This window comes from Ovis aries, chromosome 9, assembly GCF_016772045.2.
Source record: "Ovis aries strain OAR_USU_Benz2616 breed Rambouillet chromosome 9, ARS-UI_Ramb_v3.0, whole genome shotgun sequence".
Classification (NCBI taxonomy): domain Eukaryota; kingdom Metazoa; phylum Chordata; class Mammalia; order Artiodactyla; family Bovidae; genus Ovis; species Ovis aries.
Genome location: NC_056062.1, coordinates 4,316,498 through 4,338,135, shown reverse-complemented (window position 1 = coordinate 4,338,135; position 21,638 = coordinate 4,316,498). Strand labels below are relative to the sequence as shown.

The window sequence follows — 21,638 nt, the reverse complement described above, 5'->3', positions numbered from 1 at the left end:
ACAATATTAAAACTAGCTAATTTCCTACTGTCAAATACATTGTAGCAATTATAATATTAGAGCAATAAAATTCTAACAATAGCTAAGACTAACAAGCATTGTCTGTATTCCAGACACTTGATGTATATGCTGCTGCGGCTGCTGCTAAGTCGCTTCAGTCGTGTCCAACTCTGTGCGACGCCATAGACGGCAGCCCACCAGCCCGCCATCCCTGGGATTCTCCAGGCAAGAACACTGGAGCGGGTTGCCATTTCCTTCTCCAACGCATGAAAGTAAAAGTGAAAGTGAAGTCGCTCAGTCGTGTCCGACTCTTAGCGACCCCATAGACTGCAGCCCACCAGGCTCCTCTGTCCATGGGATTTTCCAGGCAAGAGTACTAGAGTGGGGTGCCATTGCCTTCTCCTCTTCATATATATAACCACGTGTAATTCTCATAAACATGCAATTAAGTGGGTAATACTCTTATCCTCGTTTAAAAGAAATTTAATAAAAGGATTTAATTTCTTTCCATTTTATCTTAGATTTCTGATTGTATTAAATGATTCACATTTATTCAAAGAAAAACAATAGGCGATGTACTGAAAATTCTCAATCTTTTTTTTTAAATAGAAAAGCAATGTCCTATACTGAGAACAGAGGGACGCCAGTTTACACAAGACAACAGAGATAAACCTGAAGTTTCAGGTAAGCATGATAATCTTTCACAAGGAAGCATTTTTGTGTAAAATTATAACCAAACATGTTGTGTATTGTAGGTGACTCCTTGACATTGTAATTTAAGATGATAAGACCAATATCAATAAAATTAAGAGCAAAGCAGGCAGATGATATACAAAAATTTCTGAGAGCAGAATTCTGCATTGTTTAACCTGATGACCAACAACTCAACCTCTTGGAGAACAAAAGTTATTTGAAATTATAAAAGTCGTATCTATTGTAGAAAATGTGAAATAAAGAAAATGTATGGGAAAGAAGATGCCGATGGCTCTCATTTTGGAACATTCCTACCCTTCTTTCTCTTTCTTTTTCCCTTTAATCCTCCGTTTTCTCTCTCCACCCTCCCTCCACTCTGACTCATGCACACGTAGTCACAATCTATATACTGCATATGAAATCCACACATTTCCCACACCAACATATTTTTTTCTAAAGCATAATATTTTTAAAAAGACTGCTTAGATTTCAATTGTATGGGTATAGTATTTTTATTTAACTAGTTTTCTATCTTTAGCTATCAGAGCTGGTACAATAACCTACTCTGATTATTTAGAATCATTCCTAGATCAAAGAAAATTAATGCTTGAATCTTTTGAAATATATTTTGTCTTCCTATATCCTAAAGAGAGGAAATGGAAATCAAGAAATTTATGATTTAACCTGAAATAATCAATCTGCAGATAATGACTACAAAAGAATCCTATTTAAAAATTAGTATCTCTGTCAGTTGACTATGTTTAATAAAACTGCTGGATTAAATCATTTGTCACACTTCACAGGTTTTGACCTAGCAGAGCGATTTTCTCTGAGACATGTGTTTTGTGAAGGTGATAAAACCTGTTTCAAATTGGGAAGTTCACTTCTTATTAGAGACACCATGTAAGTAAAATAATAATTTTTCTTTATGTTTTTTAATACCATATAAATTACTCTCTAAAGAGATTCCAAATAGCTTGTTTAAAAATAAAAATTTATCTTGACAGTATCACAATCATTTGAATGCTGTAGTAAATGTGATATTTTTATACTGTGGTTTTTAATAATCTTTGCAAACTGATCTTGTTCTGTGGTGTTAATTTACATGTATAGATAGAGGCATGATTATTATAAAATAGTAATTAAATCTATTTTTGAAGAAATATTATTTATGTTTAAGTAGACTAACCAAAAATAGATTTTAAAATGTGAATTTGAAACATAAGACCAACGTAGACTTAGAGACAAAAGACTGATATTATATTTGTTTCCACATGCTTCATGCATAGAGATAACCTCTATGATAAATTAAAAGAATTTACCCCTTATTCATTGTATATGTTGTATAAACAGTAGGATAAAAAAACTTTTTCTTCTTTTTTATCTTGATACTTATTTCAAAATGGATTTACCTAAGGCTTTTTTATTGTTAGTTATCTTTATTATACTTCTGATAAATGAGACTAAAAAGAATCACTTTCCATTTAAATATTGCCAATTGGTCAGCAATTATACAAGGCAATAATTCATCATATGGTTGACTATAGGTAACTGGAGGATGGATCAACAGTAAATCAGAAAGCCTGAGTCATCAAGAAGGCAGATAGAACATATATGGTTCTGATATTCAGCCTTTGAGTCCAAGATGAACATTCCAGTGTATGACTACACTGCAATGAGTAAAGCATAAAATTCTGCTTGGTTTAATATGCAACACAGATGTTTTTGTGTGAAAACACACATGGACTCATCCACTTCCTGATGAATATTCTAATATTTGAGTTACGAGGTAGAGTTGTTGAGAATCTCAGCTTTGAAATTCTCAAAGAGAAATAGCATTAATTATCTCATTGCCCATCCTCAGAAGTATCATGTTAACCAGGTTCCTAACTCCTTGAGAAAATTTTATTTTAAATTTTCTATTTTGTGATCCTTTAGATACTTTTAGTTTAATGATATGGTTCCTTAAAAGTAAACTGCTCATTAATTGGTAAGAAATCAGAGGGCTAAGGAAGAGGGTAATTTGATATCAGGGGATGTAATGGTGATTGTCTGCTGGAGAACTTCAGCAGATGTCACTGTACAGACCGGTGCTCTTGTGGGTGTCTCAAGCCTGAAAGTGGCTTCACACGCACGCATTAAACCCTCAGGGCGTGACAGCTCCCTGTTTGGGTATTCATATGCAGTAAAGAAGAGTCCATTTGTGTCTCTTGTATTTCATATATATTGCTTTAGATGTTTCTTAAACATAAATTTAATTAATGAATTTAAGAAAGGCAATAAATCCTTTTCCAAAAATTAAAATACATGTTCTCTCTCACCTTCTCCTGATAATTTAAACCCCTCTAATTCTGGCCAGGTGGCCAAAGTATAGGAGTGACAATTTGAAGTAGCTACATTGGAAAATTGTTGCCACATTTAGACAGTGCCATTCTCTTTTGAGTATGTGTGGTAATAAATACTATGTATGACTTGAAATTTATTTTTTGATTTTGGGCTCTAAAGCACTGTGCAACTGCTGGGCAATCAATGTAAGTTAATTCTCCAGCTCCGCACAGGAGAACTCTGGTCCCTCCACTGCAGGAAACTGGAGGGGATCTGGTTAAGCTGACTAGTGAGTGTCAAGTAGCTTGGCTCATCTCCACTTACATTTTGCTCTGTGAGCCAAAGATGTTAGGATGCTTCCCTCACATGATGCCATCTTGATTTTTCAATGAGACTGGAGTAAAGTTGCAGCTATTTATATATTTGTAAATGAGCTGTCTTGCAGAATCAGCATGTGAAAAGGCAGATGCTAATTCACATGGAAATTGGGACTTTTTCTATGCCTGAGCTTGTTTTTTTTTTTTTTTTTTTTTTATTGTTCTGGCATCTTCCAGGTTTAGGAGGGGAGATATCTTGTGAACTGTTGGTCACTACCCAATGGACACTTTGTGCTTTTAGCCAGGCTTAACCTGGGGACCCAAAGGCAGCTCTTGCAAGGGTCCTTCAGGTAAACATTGTTGTCCCCAGAAAGGTCGCACAGGTGCAAGAACATCTGATGAACTGTTTGGTTTTCTTTTCAATTCATGTCCATCTTCAGTGTTCCTTCAGATAGGAAATGATAAGTATTTGGGGCTTGCTACCTAGTTCTCTAGAATCATCTTTCTGGAGGAAATTCCCACTTTTTTTTTTATCTACAAGTTACATATCTCTGGTTATGTAGAAGAAATAATGATTTCTATACACATTGAGAGCAATATTCCAGATGATCATGCTCTGATTATCTTTAAATTGTGTTTTGGCAATTATCAGGGAAAGTGGTGAAGTTTTGAGAGGAAATTTCATAAAACATGCATATGGTATGAAGCACCTTATTTATTTGGTTTAATACGATTCTTTCATTAGTTGCTTATATATAAGCATGTTTTTAAATAAAAATGTCTTAGTAGTTGAATACATAAATTTAAAATGTAACAGAAAAAGTGAATTTCCTGATTTATTATTGAACTCAAGGATGGTTAACAGCCTTATCTCTCAGGTTTTGTGTCTGTCCAGAATAATGTGTTGAAAAGGATTCTGAGGCCCTGTTGAGTTCAGTATGTTGGAGTGTTATGGCCCATTAGCAAAAAGAGGGGGGAAGGGAGGGTTCACATATGTCTCAAGTCTGTAGCTTCTCTAACTTAGGATGATTCATGTGAGTTGGTGGCTTTTGCTACTGAAACAGTGCCCAAGAGGAGGGGGGGGGGGCGGGAATGAGGCTATGTGTGAAAAAAATAATCAGCACGGATTAGTAAGATTTTATGAACTTGGATAGTGTAGCTAGAAACAGTTGGAATAATTGATATGGTCCTCTTTGCTTTTGTTACAAACAAATACATCTCCAGTGAAGAGGAGTTGTCTCTCTGTCCCTTTCATTAAACTGGTGGTTGCATTCTGGAAGTAAAGGTCTATTTAATTTCACAGCTTTACATGGAAAAAATGAGCTGGAGGAAGGTCTTCTCATTTGCGTTTTGTAATACATAATAATCTTCAGCAACTAGGAAACCCCACACTATATACATAGAAAATGTACAGAGTTTTAAAGAAGATTTTCAGTTGTTTTTTTTTTTTTAAGTTGTTCTGGCATCTTAAGCCTTAACAGTTCCCTTGGAAATATTCCTAAATATGGGAAAACTGTTATGTGTATTGCAGAGCATCATCAGCCCCCAGTCTTTGCTAGTATTGAGTGATTTACACTATGGGTATATCTTTTCTACACAAACCTTCACATTATGCTCAGACTTTTATTATTGTATTATATTAAATAACACTACAACGTAGCGGAAGGTTGTTTCCTCTGTTTTTCTAACTAAAGAGGCCAGTTAAGACCCACCACTTACTCATTCATTGCCTCCTTGTTTATTTTTCACGTGTTCATTCATTCAGTAAATGTTTATTGAGCCAAAAAAATCCATAAGATTTATTTTTCTAGTAGAAATCCAAGCTTGTTTTTAGAGATCTTTCTCTATACTTATAATTATTTTCCATCATTTTTACCCATCTGTTTGCATTTGATATGCAGATATCACCCAATTTCTTCAGTGACATTAGATTTTTTGTTATTAAGTTCTGTGTTTTAACTCAAAACTTGTAACAATTATAAATAAAAGTTGTAGCTTACTATAAAAAGTATTTTAGGAGTTCCTGAAATTTTCTTTTTTGCTAAGGGTTGAATAAGAGGGAGCATTTAATAAGTCACTGAAATGAATCCAGTCTAGTCCAAAGCTCATCCTTTCATTTAACATTTACTAGCTTACAGTGGCCTGAGCACTTCCTCAGGCTCTGGGATTGCCCTGGAGAAGGATGCAGGTGTAATCTTGCCTTCCCAGAGCCTGCTGGAAAGATACACAATGCAAAGGAAAGATACACAATGCAAAGAAAAGCTACACTTTGTTCTTGCCTTGACCTGAGAAGAAACTGAGCTGTGTTCTCTCATTTGAGCATAGGCTGCTGGACTCAAAGCCCACAACTCCTCTCGTAAAAGCTATGCTTCCTTAAGCATCACACCCAGGCTGACTTTCAGTATCTTCATTCCTTCCCTCATAAGAGCCAGTTTTCCAACCATGTTTAATTTTTATTACTCTTTGGGACCTCTCCAAGTTCTCAAAACCAGTTAAATTCTAAATCTCAAAATTATGTTCAGATACTGAAGCTTCTCATTGCTGAAAATTTTGGGAGGATTACTGCATCATTTCACTAAACTATAGAAAATGAATATTTATGCATTCCTTGGATTTCATTTGGGGCATTCTACATAGGAAGTTTCCCATGTAATGAAATGTGACTTAGCAACAAGCTGTCCAGCTGTTTACATGAGATTGACTGACAGCTGCACATAAGTCTGTTAACCAGTCCAAACTCGTACTGCTCGCTGCACAGCAAGCCAATGAGGTGAGAGAAGACGGTGGACTAGTGTCCCAAAGAACCGTCTTACCTGAGGTGGAGTTCAAGCTTCTTTTCTACTGAAAAGGGAGAGAGTGGTGCTGGTTGTTGCAGACTTCTTGGTGTTGGAATCCTTTGTTCTTGTCCATAGGTCTGGTTTCATAGTGTTCCTATAAACCCTCAGCAAGGCAAATGTTATTCTCTGTTCTGCAACTTCTTTATCTCTGTATGAATGGAAAAGCACTATACCTTTAAAGGTTAGACTCATGAAAATGGGCTATTGTGTATATTTCAGGCTATAGGTAACATTTTAAAAAAAAATATATTAACTTACAGCAAAAGCATTAGGACCTTTAACAAAGGTTAAAGTAAAAGAAACAGATCCAATGTAGAGTCAGATTTGTTCTGCTCTATTATAATTTTTCTGTCACTGTATTTCCTAAACTATAGATTGGCATACCAGAAATGTGCAGTGAGTCATTAAATCATACATTCTTAAGACAAAGGAAAAAGCTGATAGGTTTACAGTTAATAAATTTTTAAAAATCATACAACTTATCCAAATTTTATTTTATTTTTTATAATTTCTTTTATTGAAGTATAGTTGATTTACAATATTGGGTTAGTTTCTGCTATAAAACAAAATGATTCAGTAATACATATATATTACTAAATTCTTTTTCACATTGTTTTCCTTTATGAGTCATCATGGGATATTAAATGCAGTTTCCTGTGCTATCTAGCAGGACTTTGCTGCTTATCCATTCTATATATTATAGTTTATATATGTTAATCCCAAATGCCCAATACATCCCTCCTCTCCTTCCTCTCCCCCTCTGCAACCACAAGTCTGTTCTCTATGTCTGTGAGCCTATTTTTTCTGATTCATAGGTAAATTGATTTGTGTCATATTTTAGATTCTACATATAAGTGATATTCTGTGGTATTTGTCTTTCTTTTTCTGACTTGCTTCATTTAGTATGATAATCACTAGGTCCATTCATGTTACTGTAAATGGCATTATTTCATTCTTTTAAATGCAATTTAGTCAAATCTTATATATTAGATAGAAAATAATTTTAAGAGTATTATACAGATTTTAAGAATGCATGGAAATATTTGCTTCTCTATCACAAGAGCTTCTTATCTTTTTCTAGAAAATTAAGGGATATTCAGTTAAGTTCAGTTCAGTCGCTCAGTTGTGTCCAACTCTTTGTGACCCCATGAATCGCAGCACGCCAGGCCTCCCTGTCCATCACCAAACCCAGAGTTCACCCAAACTCATGTCCATCGAGTCGGTGATGCCATCCAGCCATCTCATTCTCTGTCATCTCCTTCTCCTCCTGCCCCGAGTCCCTCCCAGTATTAGAGTCTTTTCCAATGAGTCAACTCTTTGCATGAGGTGGCCAAAGTTTTGGAGTTTCAGCTTTAGCATCAGTCCTTCCAAAGAACACCCAGGACTGATCTCCTTTAGAATGGACTGGTTGGATCTCCTTGCAGTCCAAGGGACTCCCAAGAGTCTTCTCCAACACCACAGTTCCAAAGCATCAATTCTTTGGCACTCAGCTTTCTTCACAGTCCAACTTTCACATCCATACATGACAACTGGAAAAACCATAGCCTTGACTAGACGGACCTTTTTTGGCAAAGTAATATCTCTGCTTTTTAATATGCTGTCTAGGTTGGTCATAACTTTCCTTCCAAGGAGTAAACATCTTTTAATTTCATGGCTGCAATCACCATCTGCAGTGATTTTGGAGCCCCCCAAAATAAAGTCTGACACTGTTTCCACTGTATCTCCATCTATTTCCCATGAAGTGATGGGACCAGATGCCATGATCTTATTTTTCTGAATGTTGAGCTTTAAGGCAACTTTTTCACTCTCCTCTTTCACTTTCATCAAGAGGCTTTTTAGTTCCTCTTCACTTTCTGCCATAAGTGTGGTGTCATCTGCTAAGGGGTATTAGTACATTCCATTAACAGCTTATGTTGAGATGGTTATTTATTGGTTCACAACCACAGATATTCCCCAGATGAAATCTGAAATTGGCTCCTGTACACAGTGGGCAAACAGAGACTGCAAAAAAGGGCAGAGCAACCCAGATGGGTAGTCTGCAGGTTTACTGAGCAAGGCAACTTACATGTGAGGCTTTTCTTGCATGCCACAACAGCGGTAGATCTCTACAGCCACTGGCCAGAATCACAGTTTATGTAGAGGCTTCATGGGGGTCAGTCATGTACACTCTCCAGATGGTCTCAGTCACACATTACTCTCTCAAGGCTGCACCCTTGAAAGAACTTCTACCATGGAAACGGCAGGCAGAAAAGTACATTCCAAGGACAGGGGAGAGGGTTGCCTCTGGTGGTCCCTCTGGTTGCCCGGGACCAGCTCACAGGTCATCTGGTGGGCAAATCCTGTCAATGACCTCTTCCAACACTTCTAAAATATAATATAATGTGAAATATCAGTTTTGTATGTCCACTTAACAGAAACATTTATTATTATCATCAATTTAAGTAAGGATTTTCCTCCTTCAGATTTTATGTAATTATATAATTGACTTTTATATAATTTTATATAATTCAATATTTGGGGGTAAAAATTGATCATATCTATATAGATTCTACCTGGGTTGGGAAAGACAACCTTTCCATGGAGGAGAGTGTGGCAACCTACTCCAGTATTCTTGCCTGGAGAATCCCAAGGACAGAGGAGTCTGGCGAGCACATATAGATTCTACAACATTCATATCTAATTTATTTTGTTTTATTTTATTTTGGACACATCATTTATCATATCTACCATCTTGAAAGAAGTGAAAGAAAGTGTTAGTGACTCAGTCATGTCCAACTCTTTATAACCCCTTGGACTGTAGCCCACCAGGCTCCTCTGTGTAATTCTCCAGGCAAGAATGCTGGAGTGGGTAGCCATTCCCTTCTCCAGGGTATCTTCTCCACCCAGGGATTGAACCCAGGTTTCCTGCATTGCAGGTGGATTCTTTACCATCTGAGCCACCAGGGACCCATCTACTATATTAATGAATGTTTAGTGAACAATATGTCATTGCTGACTAGAGGTATAATGTTGTACAGCAGATCTCTAGAGTTTATCTTCTTTTCAATTATAGATAATTACATGTAAATTATCTTAAATATCCTTATGCCACTTATCTTGAGAATAGTGAAGTACCAGTTAAATCTACTACTTAGGAGTCATAATAATGCAGATTTTAGCACACAGTAATAAAATTAAGGTGTCCTATTTTGGTAATTACTTGGGCCACTTTGACAGTCATTAATTAAATGTACTTGTATGGTTGGATTATATATTACATTTTTTACTTCACCTGTCTTTTTATCCTATGAATTAAATCTTATAAGGGACAACAGCAAAGAGACTTTGCCTGGGTGTGGGTTATATATATGTATCTGTGGAATGCGCACTGCAGGTTTCCAGAATATAAAGGAAAGAAAGCATCGAGGCACATCCTTGGGTCATCTTTAATCTTATTTGCCCCATAAAAGTGCTATGAAGATTAATTCACTATTAATCTTTAGTGGTGGCAAATGTACTGATTTTACGATGGCTATAAACCCAAATTTAAGCATGACCTTAGATTTATGAGTTAACCAGAGCACTGATTGTAGTAATATATGATGTTTTGCTATACTAGTGCTTGAGAATAGCTTTAGATTTTTTTTTGATTGACAGGACTTCCTCTTTCATGAAATAGCACTGGACAGTCTAATCCTCATTCTCAGACACAGAATCAGATAGGAAGATACAATTATGATTTCAGTGATAAACTTTGAAATCTATGTCAATTCAAGAAAAATCATTGTGTCAACTAATAAGTCATTAATTTATTATCACTTCCATTCTTTCAACTTAACCATAAAGGCTAATCAGAAAATAAGCATGGAAGTCATAAAGCTTCTTGTGTTGTTTTATGTGACTCACACCAGTATGGTAATACCTTGTCCATGCCTTGGTTTAATTAGCACTTAACATTTCCTAAAATACATTTTCCAGATTAGGTTAAAGGTTTTATCATTTTAAATGAAAAAGCATTATATTCAAATAATTGACTTTAATAACTTCTCTCACACCGGCTGTGTAATTTGGAAGCAATCACAGGTTCAGTTAAACTTTTAACTTATGTGGACACACGTGATCATGCCATGTAGAATTAACATCTGGTTGGTTGACTATGAGACTGAATTGACCAGATGTTGTGTTAACAATTATTTCTCCTAATTGAACCATCTCAATTTGGGCTTTCCACCTTGGAATTTTTCTGCTTCAGCTGTCCTCTTCCAAGGGGAACCTCCAGTTTCCAAGGTTAACCCCCTTCACTTGTGCTCCTAATCTTCTCCTTGTCAACCTCCTTTAAGAACCTTGATCCATACATGCTCCCCTTTGCTCTTGTTTTTGATACCCTCTTCACAAGGATCCTGTCCCTTTAATCTGCAAATACATATTTAATTCTTCCTTGTTCTAGAAACATGTTCCCTTGACAGTCCCTATTCCTCCCAAACTGCCCAAAGGAAGAATGCAGCTGACCACTTTCACTTCCTCACACACCCCGTAACCCATTCAGATATGACTAGGACTCCTGAATACTGTGGAAATGTTTCTTTCCAAGTCACTGGCGACCACTGTCCTGCATCCAATGCCAGTGACCTAAGTGTGGCTCAGACCTGCCTTTGCGGATTCATTTCTCGCTGTCACAGTGGTCCACCATTTCTGCACAATGAAATCCTACACATTCTAGAAAGTTGACCTTCTACACTGCCCTCACTGATGTTCACAAGCAAGTCTCCTTTTTTTGTGATCCAGTATACTTCTAAAATACTTTTTATATAATGCTGAGCTCTCACTCTGGCTCAGATAATCTAAATATTCCCGGGACTCATTACTGTGTGGGTTCAAATCATGTCATAGTAACATGAGTGCCTACATTGTTAGGAGTCCTACTTTCTACCCGCACAACTGCAGAACCTCAGCTCCCTCTGAAAGGCTGTGCTTGTTATTTCTGGGATCTCCATGAGTGTTGCACACGCACTCATGGTCAGAAGGAAGCGTGTCTCTGTTCTTTGTGTGTGTGTGATTTGCTGCTTTCTTATAACATCACAGTTACAATTTTAACCACTCTTCAGTGTACAGTTCAGTGGCGTTAAGTAACTTCATGTTGTTGTGCCGTCATCACCGCCGCCACTCCCAGAATTTTTTCACCTTCCCAAACTGACACCATCCCCATAAAACAATAACTAACTCCTCATCATTCTCCCCCTAGCCCCTGACAGCCATCATTCTGCTTTCTGTCTCTTGACTCCTCTAGGGTTGTGGAATCCTACAGCACTTGTCCTTGTGGGTCTGGCTTATATCACTTAGTGTGCTTCTGTTCCTGTATCCTAATCTCCTTCTAAGTGATTGTCACCTCTGCCTTTGCTCTGGTCCCCTCCATGAAAAGGCTTCTCCCTAGGACCTAGTCAACCTCCACTCATGACTGCTTATTATCAGCCTTCAAAGCCAAAGTTGCTCAGCAGTCTGTGGCTAAATGGGGCTTGTGTGTGCTTTGGAGGACAGTGGCATGGGCTCTGTGACCCTTAGCTGTCCTGTGGATCCCAAGGCAGTGCTGCTTGCATACAGAGCTTCATAGTGAAATTTTGTTCGGCTGTGTGGCGAGGCTTGTGGGATCTTAGTTCCTGGACCAGGGACTGAACTCAGGCCACAGCAGTGAAAGCGCTGATTTATAACCACTGGACTCCCAAGGAATTCCCTCTCACAGTGTATTTAACAAAGATAATTCAACTAACTCTTGGCAACCAACTCTGTGGAGCTCAAAAGCCCATTGATATGGATACTAGGCAATCCTCTCTAGTAGTTTCACAGACAATAGCTCTCTTCCCATTTATCCATGATAAGAATATGAAATTCCTTTTGCTTAAGAGAGCTATGTAAGCAAAAGTATTCCATGATATGGTCCCCATTATTTTCAAGTTCACATTTGATGTCAATGAAAGAAGAAATTCTAATGAAGTATTTCACCCAATTCCCAAATAATACTGAATACTCACTATATGCCAAGCACCAAGGATTTGAGAATAAAAGTCCTGGTTATTTCTGTCTGGGAATTATAGAATTGTAACAGTCTTTAGATATTAAGTATAGCAGATGTTGGAAGAGTCAGAGAAGCCTTCGGGAACCAGGAAAAGCTTCACAGGGGATATGAAAAGTAGACGCTTGAGGATAAGCACAAATTTACCAGGTGATAGTTGGAGGAGGTGTTGTGGTGGATTTAGAGGTCAATGTAATTTGCATACTGGTGAGAAATCCCACATGGTTAGTAAACATTGCAGGGAGACTGGGGGTGAAGGAGGCTGAAGGGTGCCTGAGGTGCTGTTCTGAAAGGCCTTCTGGGTCAGGCTAAGGGATTTGAACTTCACTCATATAAAAAAAGGAAAGGAAAGGTGAAAGATGTCTGGACTCTGAAGAGAAATCAATTATACCTCAACAAAGACATGTTTCCAAAACAGTGAAAGGGAAACAATAGTGTTCTATTCTAGAAAAAGCTAAGTATACACCACTGGGAGAATGAGAGCTTTGGTAATGACCTGGGGCTCCCAGGCTGATTCGAAAGCAGAACCCAAACCTCCAGACTCAGGACGCTTCACAATTCAGAGGATCTTTTGAGGGGGTTGTTGGGTTTGACGCGGGATTTGTTCTTTATTTTGGGGGGTGGGAGACCCTTAAAAAACACTTTCTGAAAGGTAGGTTCCCTGGTCCATCCTGTTTCTGTTATCCTCTAAAAGGAGGGCTTGTTTTCAAGGGGAAGTCATTTACAATGTCACAAAGAACAAGTGCTAACTGTAACAGCCGTAATATTAGAGAGCCACCCAAGCTTTGTTTTCCCATTAACAACCTATCTGCCTGAATCCCCTCGGCAAACACAAAAAGGCTAAGATTTCAGAGTCTCTGTGGCTCTGGAACTCAAGCATCATCCCCCAGCTTGGGGAGAAGGCATTTCAGACAAACCCTCAGCCCCATGAGCCAAATTGCTTGTAACGTGACAGGTGATGGTGGATGTCAGCTGGACAAGAAATGACTTACTATAAACTCCAAGCATCTCTCACTTCACTCTCAGGAAATGTAACGTGTATCAGATTTCTCTTCCTGGAAGATATTCAGCAAGTCAAAGGCTCCACTGATACTTGTAAATACGGAAGTTCTTCATAAACCCTGCCTCACGCCTATTTAGAATGGAAGAATTAATTTGGAAGCCAGTTCTTGATATTTAAAAATAGACTTTTTTCCATTTAGCCATTTCATTTTTAAAGCAAAAAAAAAGTAATAATAAAAGTTGGTCTTACTAAATATGATCTGGAAAACTAACTTCAGCTCTACCAAAATAGACTTTTTAAAAACAGGCTTTGCTTCGAGGCGTGTGCTATGAGCTAGTAGAATTGCCCCTGGAATCATTGCCTTACACTCCTTGTTATTTAGTTAGGTGAAAGAGTAAAAAAGAAACTGGTAGTCATGGGTTTTTCTTTCTCATCTTCTCTTATTCTGTAGTTTGCTTTTGTCCTTTATTTTCCTATACATGAAATAGAGATATTACTTGCCACATGAAAAACTGAGATTCTTTGAGGAATACTGACCAAATATATCAAATCAAACTTGTACAATGAAATTGCCAGTTACTTACTTTTCTAATATGTAAAGAAATTTGTAAGTTTCATTACGGTCTTTATTTTTCTTGACAGAAACCACCAGGGTATAGTGAGAAAAATTAAGATCTACTCCCTAGTTCCATCTGTCCATAAAACGACTTTGTCAATAAATACTTCCATGTATTTTACAATAGTGCATTATTTAGCATTTTTGAAGATTTTTTTTGATGTGGACCATTTTTAAAGTCTTTATTGAATCTGTTACAATAGTGCTTCCTCTTTTTTTTTTTTTTTTTGGTTCTTTGGCCATGAGGCATGTGGATCTTAGCTCCCTAACCAGGGATCAAACCCATACCCCCTGCACTGGAAGGTGACATCTTACCCACTGGACCATTAGGGAACTCCCTAGAATGAGTTATTTTTTAAATTTAATGATTTTACCTGACTTTTGCATGCTTGCAGTGCTCTCCATCTGGAAGGGAGTAAGGAAAAGCACTTTATCCTCATAAAACAGTGCTTATTGGTGTCTCATGAACTGGACTTCCAGGACCACCCATTACTTGTTCAGTTGACATCCTCCTGTCCCTGAGAGACCAGATGCCTCTCCTTCCCTAAAGTAACTTTATGTACAGCTCTGTTAGTCATGGATTCCGCAGCTCAGGGGATGAATGGAATGGAAGCTTCCATTGACTCTTGGGCCAGGGAAGCATTAATGGAGGGTCAGTGCTCAGGATTCTCTTTTTTCCCATAATCTCTTGAAATAGTCACATTAAGGATCCTTAATTTACACCTCAGGGAATTCCATGTCTTTTTAGTTTGGTAACCATTTTAGTAATCTTTTTCCTAAGGTATTAAAATCCCAACATATTACTTCTCACCAGTAGGATAAACAATGGAGGATATCAGAATATTTCATGCTTTTCTTCACATTACATGGTTTTTAGTATATACACTGTTCTCACATTTTTCAGTATTTCCCCCAAATTGTACTCATTTTAAAGGAAATGCTTGGTGAGAAATCTTATATTTTTCTAATAAACGGTCTCTAAGGAACACAGAGAGAATATTCCTGGTTGGTTATCATCTTCTGTAGCATGCATGTCTTGCTAAAACCCAACAGACACTATTTTAAAGATATTACTGTGTGGTTTGTGATACTTCCTGATATGTGCTCAAAATATCATTAGAAGAAGGAGCTGTAATAATCTACCCCTCAGGACTACTGGTCACCTAGGATGTGCAACTGTCATGATGAATCCTTACTCAGAGCCCAAAATATGATTTATTGTTGTTATTAATATTATAGTATGATGGTAAACATATTAATTAATTACTCATCTCTTGACATTAATATTTTACGTTTATTTACACTGACCCTGCCCCCACCCAATACTCAAAAAAATAATTTTTTCTCCCTTATAGTCCTCAAACATTACTTTTAAGTCAGGTCAGTAACGATAAGGGAAACTTTAGCCTAGAGGATGCAAGCAACTTGATATACTGGAAAAATCTGACCTTGGAATTAGGAGTCCCGAGTTCAAGTCCCATCCTGACTTCTGTTATTTAATAGAGGTCGTTATTTCACTTCTGTGGCTTTAATTTCTCATTTGTCGAGTGAGATGGTTGCTCTAAATCACTGTTCAGGTCCCTTTCAGCTTTACAAGTGGAGGGCTACAGGAAATTGTCATTGTGATTTCTTTAAAAAAAAACAATTTAAAATAATTGTGTTTACTTATTTTTGGCTGTGCTGGGTCTTTGTTGCTGCCTGGGCTTTCCCTAGCTGCAGCGAGTGAGTGAGGGCCACTCTCTGGTTGGTGCACAGGCTTCTTATCGTGGAGGCTTCGCTTGTGGGGCTTGGGCTCTGGGGCGCGCAGGCTTCAGTAATTGCAGCATGGCAAATGGGCTCAGTAATTGCAGTTTCCAGGCTCTAAAGTGCAGGCACAATAGTTGCGGTGTGTAGGCTTAGTTTCTCTGTGGCCTGTGGGATCTTGCTGGATTAGGGATTGAACCCATGTCTCCTGCATTGGCAGGCGATTCTTCACCATTGAGCCGCCAGGGAAGCCCTCATGTGTGGTTTCTTATAATTGAAATATTTCCGAGGACAAGGAGACTTCTGCTCATGGACACTTTCTGAGAAATCTTCTTGAAGCAGATATTTTATTTTGTTATAGTCTATAGAGATGTTAAACGTCTTTTCGAAAGTAAGAATGCTGATTGTGTTTTTTCCGGGAATTGTTTTGTGTCAAATGTGTTTATTAACCTGCTTTAGGATTGCATAAGGTTTGTTTCTTCTTGCACTTTTTTTCATGATGAATGTGACACGGCCCAGTCTTAGAAGGCCTTGGCTTTCAAGGCATTGTGCAGAGTAACACAGACTGCATACTGAATAAAATAGGCATCGTCATGGATTTTCCATGAATGGAAATAAACACATTTATTAAAATATAAATTTACTTATTTTAATTGGACTCTGTGGGAGAGGAAGAGGGTGGGATGATTTGGGAGAAATGGACATATTTTTATGAATGCTTCCTATATGCTAGGGGCTGGTCTAGTTTCTTGATTTAGAGCAACAAGTCTGGCAGAGCCCCAGTTGTCATGAAAATAACATTGGGTGGAGACAGGCAATACATATGTAAACTAATACTTCTTAAAAAAAAAAGTTGGATTGTTATAAGCCTATGAAGAAAATAAAACAAAGGTTAAGTCTTATATTATATAGACCTTTCAGAATAGGGACATTAGAGCTGAGATCTGAATAGTGAGGAGAAGCATCTTTGGGATGACTCCTGGGAACAACCATCCTAGGAAAGAATCAGGAAGTACAAAGGCCCAAGACCTCGATGAAAATGGTGTGTTCAGGAACAAAATTCAGATCACTATCACTGGAGTGTAGCTGCCATCCAGACACTGGAATAGGAGGCAATGTGTCAGAGGAAGGCTAGGATCAGAGCATTAGGCTTTGTGAGCTATGATCAGTGATGTGCATTTTATTCTAGGAACCATGGGGCCCAGCAGGGAGGTGATAAGGAAGGAAGGGACCTGGTCTGATTTCACTTAAAAAGCTCATTCTAGCTACTGTGTGCTGGCTATACGTCACAGGAGGAAAAAGAGAGAGAACAATCAAGATGTGCAGCAGGAATCCAGGGTGAGAGGTGGCAGCTTGCAGTGGGGAGTGAAGGTGGAGATGAAGAGAAGTGGACAGAGTCAGGATCCACTACACGGTGGAAGCACTTGCCAGTGACGGGCATGGGGTGGGGGGTATAAGGGAAAGGCAACAATCAGGTATTTTTAGGTGTTTGCCTAGAGCCCCTGGGTGCATGGTCATGTGTTTTACTGAGATGGGCAGTCCTTATAAAGGGATGTGTTTGGTAGAAAACAAAGAGTTCATTTCAGTTATTTAATCAGAGATTCTTTTAATATCCAAGTAGAGATGACATGTAGGAGTTTAGGTGTGTGAGTTCACAGTACAGGTAAGGGAAATAGTCAAGGTTTATCTTGGTCGCATCTACTCTTTGGTTTCACTCCTTCTCTTTGGAACTTTCCTCCTAAACTCCTTTCACAAGACACTTTTGCTGCCCAGGGCATCTCATCTGGGTCTGGCTAACTTAGGGCATTTCCTGCTCTGGATTTATTCCTCCTGCCTTTTCCCTGCATTATTTAAACTTCTGTGCTTTATAACAATTCCTGTGGATCCTGGATCCATGCTTTCCAAAGAGAGAATTAATTATTAGATGGTTTGTTATTAATAGTAATGTGTCTGGTTTCTGGGGGACTGTTTTAATGATAACAGAGCTTCTGTTTATAAAATGCATTTTCCAGAGAGAAAGAAAGCTCCCTCATAGTAGAGTATTAAGTGTTTTGGCTTCTCAGTGAAAGAACTTCACAGTTAGGGAGAATGTCAGTATCTCTGAGTTCATACAATATATACAAAAGACAGGGTTTCCCAGGTGGTGCTAGTGGTAAAGAACCTACCTGTCAATGCAAGAGACGAAAGAAATGAGCGTCTGATCCCTGGGTTGGGAAGATCCCCTGGAGGAGGGCATGGCAATCCACTCCAGTATTCTTACCTGGAGAATGCCCATGGACAGAGGAGCCTAGCAGGCTACAGTCCATAGGATTGCAAAGAATTTGGCATGACTAAAGCTACTTAGCACAGCACATACAAAAGACAGTGAGTGAAGAATTCCATTGAATATATAATAACAAATACACACACACAGGGACTTCCCAGATGACTCAGTGGTAAAGAATTTGCCTGCCAGTGCAGGAGATGTGGGTTGGATTCTTGTCCGGGGAGATCCCGTGAAGAAGGAAATGGCAACCCACTCCACCTTTCTTGCTTGGAGAACGTCATGGACAGAGGAGCTTGGTGAGCTACAGTGCAGGGATCACAATTAGTTGGACACAGCTTAGTTACTAAACAACTGTATACACATAGGGTGATTAAATGCTTCATCCTGTGCCAATATTTTCCCTGTAATACAAATGCCTTATACATCATAATTTAATTTCTTTTTTCTAATGATTTTGAATGACAAACATAAACAGCATATTAAAAAGCAGAGACATTACTTTGCCGACAAAGGTCTGTCTAGTCAAAGCTAAGGGTCTTCCAGTAGTCATGTATGGATGTCAGAGTTGGACCTTATATAAAGAAAACTGAGCACTGAAGAATTGATACTTTTGAACTGTGGTGTTGGAGAAGATTCTTGAGAGTCCCTTGGACTTCAAGGAAATCAAACTAGTCAATCCCAAAGGAAATCATTCCTGAATATTCATTGGAAGGGGACTGATGCTGAAGCTGAAGCTCCAATTCTTTGACCACCTGATGTGAAGAGCTGACTCACTGGAAAAGACCCTGATGCTGGGAAAGATTGAAGGCAGGAGGAGAAGGGGATGACAGAGGATGAAAAGGCTGGATGGCATCGCCAGCATAATGGACATGAGTTTAAGTAAGCTCTGGGAGTTGGTGATGGACAAGGAAGGCTGGCGTGCTGCAGTCCATGGGGTCACAAAGAGTTGGACATGACTGACTGAACTAAATGATTTTAAATAAATTCTGAACAAGAGAGGATTTTTCACTAGTCAAGCAGGAAGGAAGATCCAGGGAATGTAGTGTATGTGTGCTCAGTTGCTCAGTCATGTCCAATTCATTGTGACCCTATGGACTGTAGCCTGCCAGGCTCCTCTGTCCATGAGATGTTCCAGGCAAGAACACTGGAGTGGGAAGAAAGCATTTCTTCCTCCAAGGGATCTTCCCGACTCAGGGACTGAAGCCCCATTTCCTATGTCTCCTGCTTTGGCAGGCAGATTTTTTACAACTGAACTTCCTGGGAAGCTCCCTAGAAAATGTAGCTATCATGCTATTTAGACAAATATTATCCATTTTTAAAGTCCTATAAGTCCCTTATGATTAATAAGATGATATTTTTTTATCTAACTCCACAAATATGGTTATTAGTACTTTGTAATTAAATATATATAAAGCATATGGAGAAAGTATTGGAAAAAGTGAATTTTTATTTGAGGTTTCTCACCTTCTATTAATATCTCAGTGACTTACTTATCATGAAAGCTATGAATTGGGATTGGATTTGTAGATTTTATGACTCATATTTTACCTCCCATAGTAGCAAAAATACCTCCCATAGTAGCAAAAATAAGGTTAGTGTTAATTCTTCCTCATCTCTATCCTTGAAGAATATGAGGTGAATTTATAGGTCATTTAAGGTTAGGATTATTTTTTCCTAAACTGAAAATAGTACTTTGAAAAACAATGGTCACTCATATAATTTATGCTCATTGCAAAAATTGAGAAAGTAGAGAAGATACAAAGAAGAATAAAAATCTCTTAATTTTAATACCAAGAGGGAAGCACTGTAATGTAAATATCTTCATGAAATCAATTTTGAGGTCAAAGTCTCAGATCTGGACATTGCCTTCTGCCATAGCTGGTCATTATAAGGAGTCCCACTTCTGATCTTCCACCACTTCCCCTACAGTTTTATAGCATTTCCTCCAAGATTATGATTGACCTGAAGGCTGCTATGCATAGAGAATATCAGAAAGCAGATGAAAACTAAATTTTAGAGGTTTTTTTTAAACAATCTAATAAATTGCAAGTTCAAAAGAGCCTAAAATATGTAAAATACAAAGGGTTTCAGAGACACTCCAGATTATATCTAGAACTCTCAGGAGCTGGTGTAAAGAGGACTTCAGAGGCAGTAAGTTTCTTGAGCATCTTTGGGTAATTTGAAATGACTTTATTTTGCCTCTCTATGACTTTTACTTACTCATATTTTTAAAAAATTGATTTCAGATTGAACATTTTGTTAATTTGGTATACTTCTGCACCTGTCTATGAATATTTAAGTGACTTTCATTTATGTGAATAACAGTAGGAAAAAAAGTAGAAAAGTAAAAACAAAAGATGAACTATACTTAAATTTCACTAAATTTTGAGCTCTTTAAAAATAGATCAATATTAATTTCTGTGGATGAATTTTTCATTTACAACTTTAAACTAGATCCAATGTTTATAAAATGGAGAGAAGGTAGAAAATATTCCATTGAGAATTTCTAGCCTAATATCCTTATGAATGACTTTGGCAAGCAAGGCTCAACAATCTTTTTCTTAATGGGCATATCACTGAATAAGCAATGGATAGAATTTCTTATAGGAAATTACACTCCATTCAAAAATATTCAAGCATGGATATCTTAGACATTGCAAACTGTCATTATATCTCTCTGGTAACAGCCCAGTAACCCAATCCTCATTCATAACAGAAACTTTGGCAGGATGCAGCAAAATTATTCTGTTCACATTAAGTGTCTGTACATGTGTGATATAAACAAAAAGCATTTCTTGTAGTCTTTAAGAGTTGATACATTTTGTAACTTATTATTTTTTAAATGCAAATATTTTTCTTCAAAAATTAAAGTCTTGGCAAGCAAATCACACTTGGCCTTGAAAGCCGGAAAGGTAAATATAGTAATTATAAAGATTTTCATCCATCCATTATAAACTTAGGCTAAGAAAAAATAAATTTTCTCTAAATATAACTAAATTTATTTCAATGTATTATTTTAAAACTATATTTACTATAAACATTATTGATTCTATTAATATTATTTTGTTTTATTATTTTTGTCAGGAGAAATCTTTCATTAAATATAAAACATTTTTAATTTTTGAGTTATATTTTAATTTTTTGAAATAATTATATTTAGTTTTATTTATGAAGTATTAAAGAATCATGTCAAAATAGCTGCTTCATTTGCTGGATTGCTCACACCACTTATTTAACAAACGGTTATAGAGTTCCCTGTTGGTATTGTACTTAAGCTTTGTGGGTGATATAAAGATAGATTAAATGCTGTGTTGGCCTTCAAAGAATTGTAATCTCATGATGAAATGTGACAGGTACCTCTGTGACTATAATCCTGAGTAGAAAGTGAGGGAAAAGGTGTTTTCATTATTTTTTCTTTGTAACAAGCCACTGCAAAACCAAGTGGCTTAAACAAGCAATTTATTATTTCTCATGATTTTGTAAGTTAGAAAAGGCCCAGCATTTATCTACATGGTTCTGCTTCCTGAGCTGTTCACTCAGGTCACTGAGCAGCATTAAGCTTGCTATTGGTCTGAACTGGAAGGTGCAAGAAGATTACTGATGATGTCAGCAGGAATGGTAAAGTAAAAAAAGCTCAGAAAATGTACTTATTCATAAAAACAATGAGAACATAGTATAAACATTCAAAATCAATATTTCAGAACTCTGGAAATTAACCAAGGACTTGCAACAATGAATAGGTTTTATTTAAGAAAGACACTGACTGTTAATAGAATAGCTTTGTGGCATTTT

At 37.5% G+C, this 21,638-nt stretch overlaps 1 protein-coding gene across 1 annotated transcript in view; it reads left to right on the top strand.

The window, feature by feature from the left end:
* COL19A1 (collagen type XIX alpha 1 chain) overlaps positions 1-21,638 on the top strand; it is a 488,172-nt gene that overhangs the window by 29,071 nt on the left and 437,463 nt on the right. The window contains exons 3-4 of the mRNA XM_042253848.2: positions 610-684; positions 1,497-1,596. Coding sequence (XP_042109782.1) covers positions 610-684; positions 1,497-1,596 — 175 coding nt within the window. The remainder of the gene's footprint in view (positions 1-609; positions 685-1,496; positions 1,597-21,638) is intronic.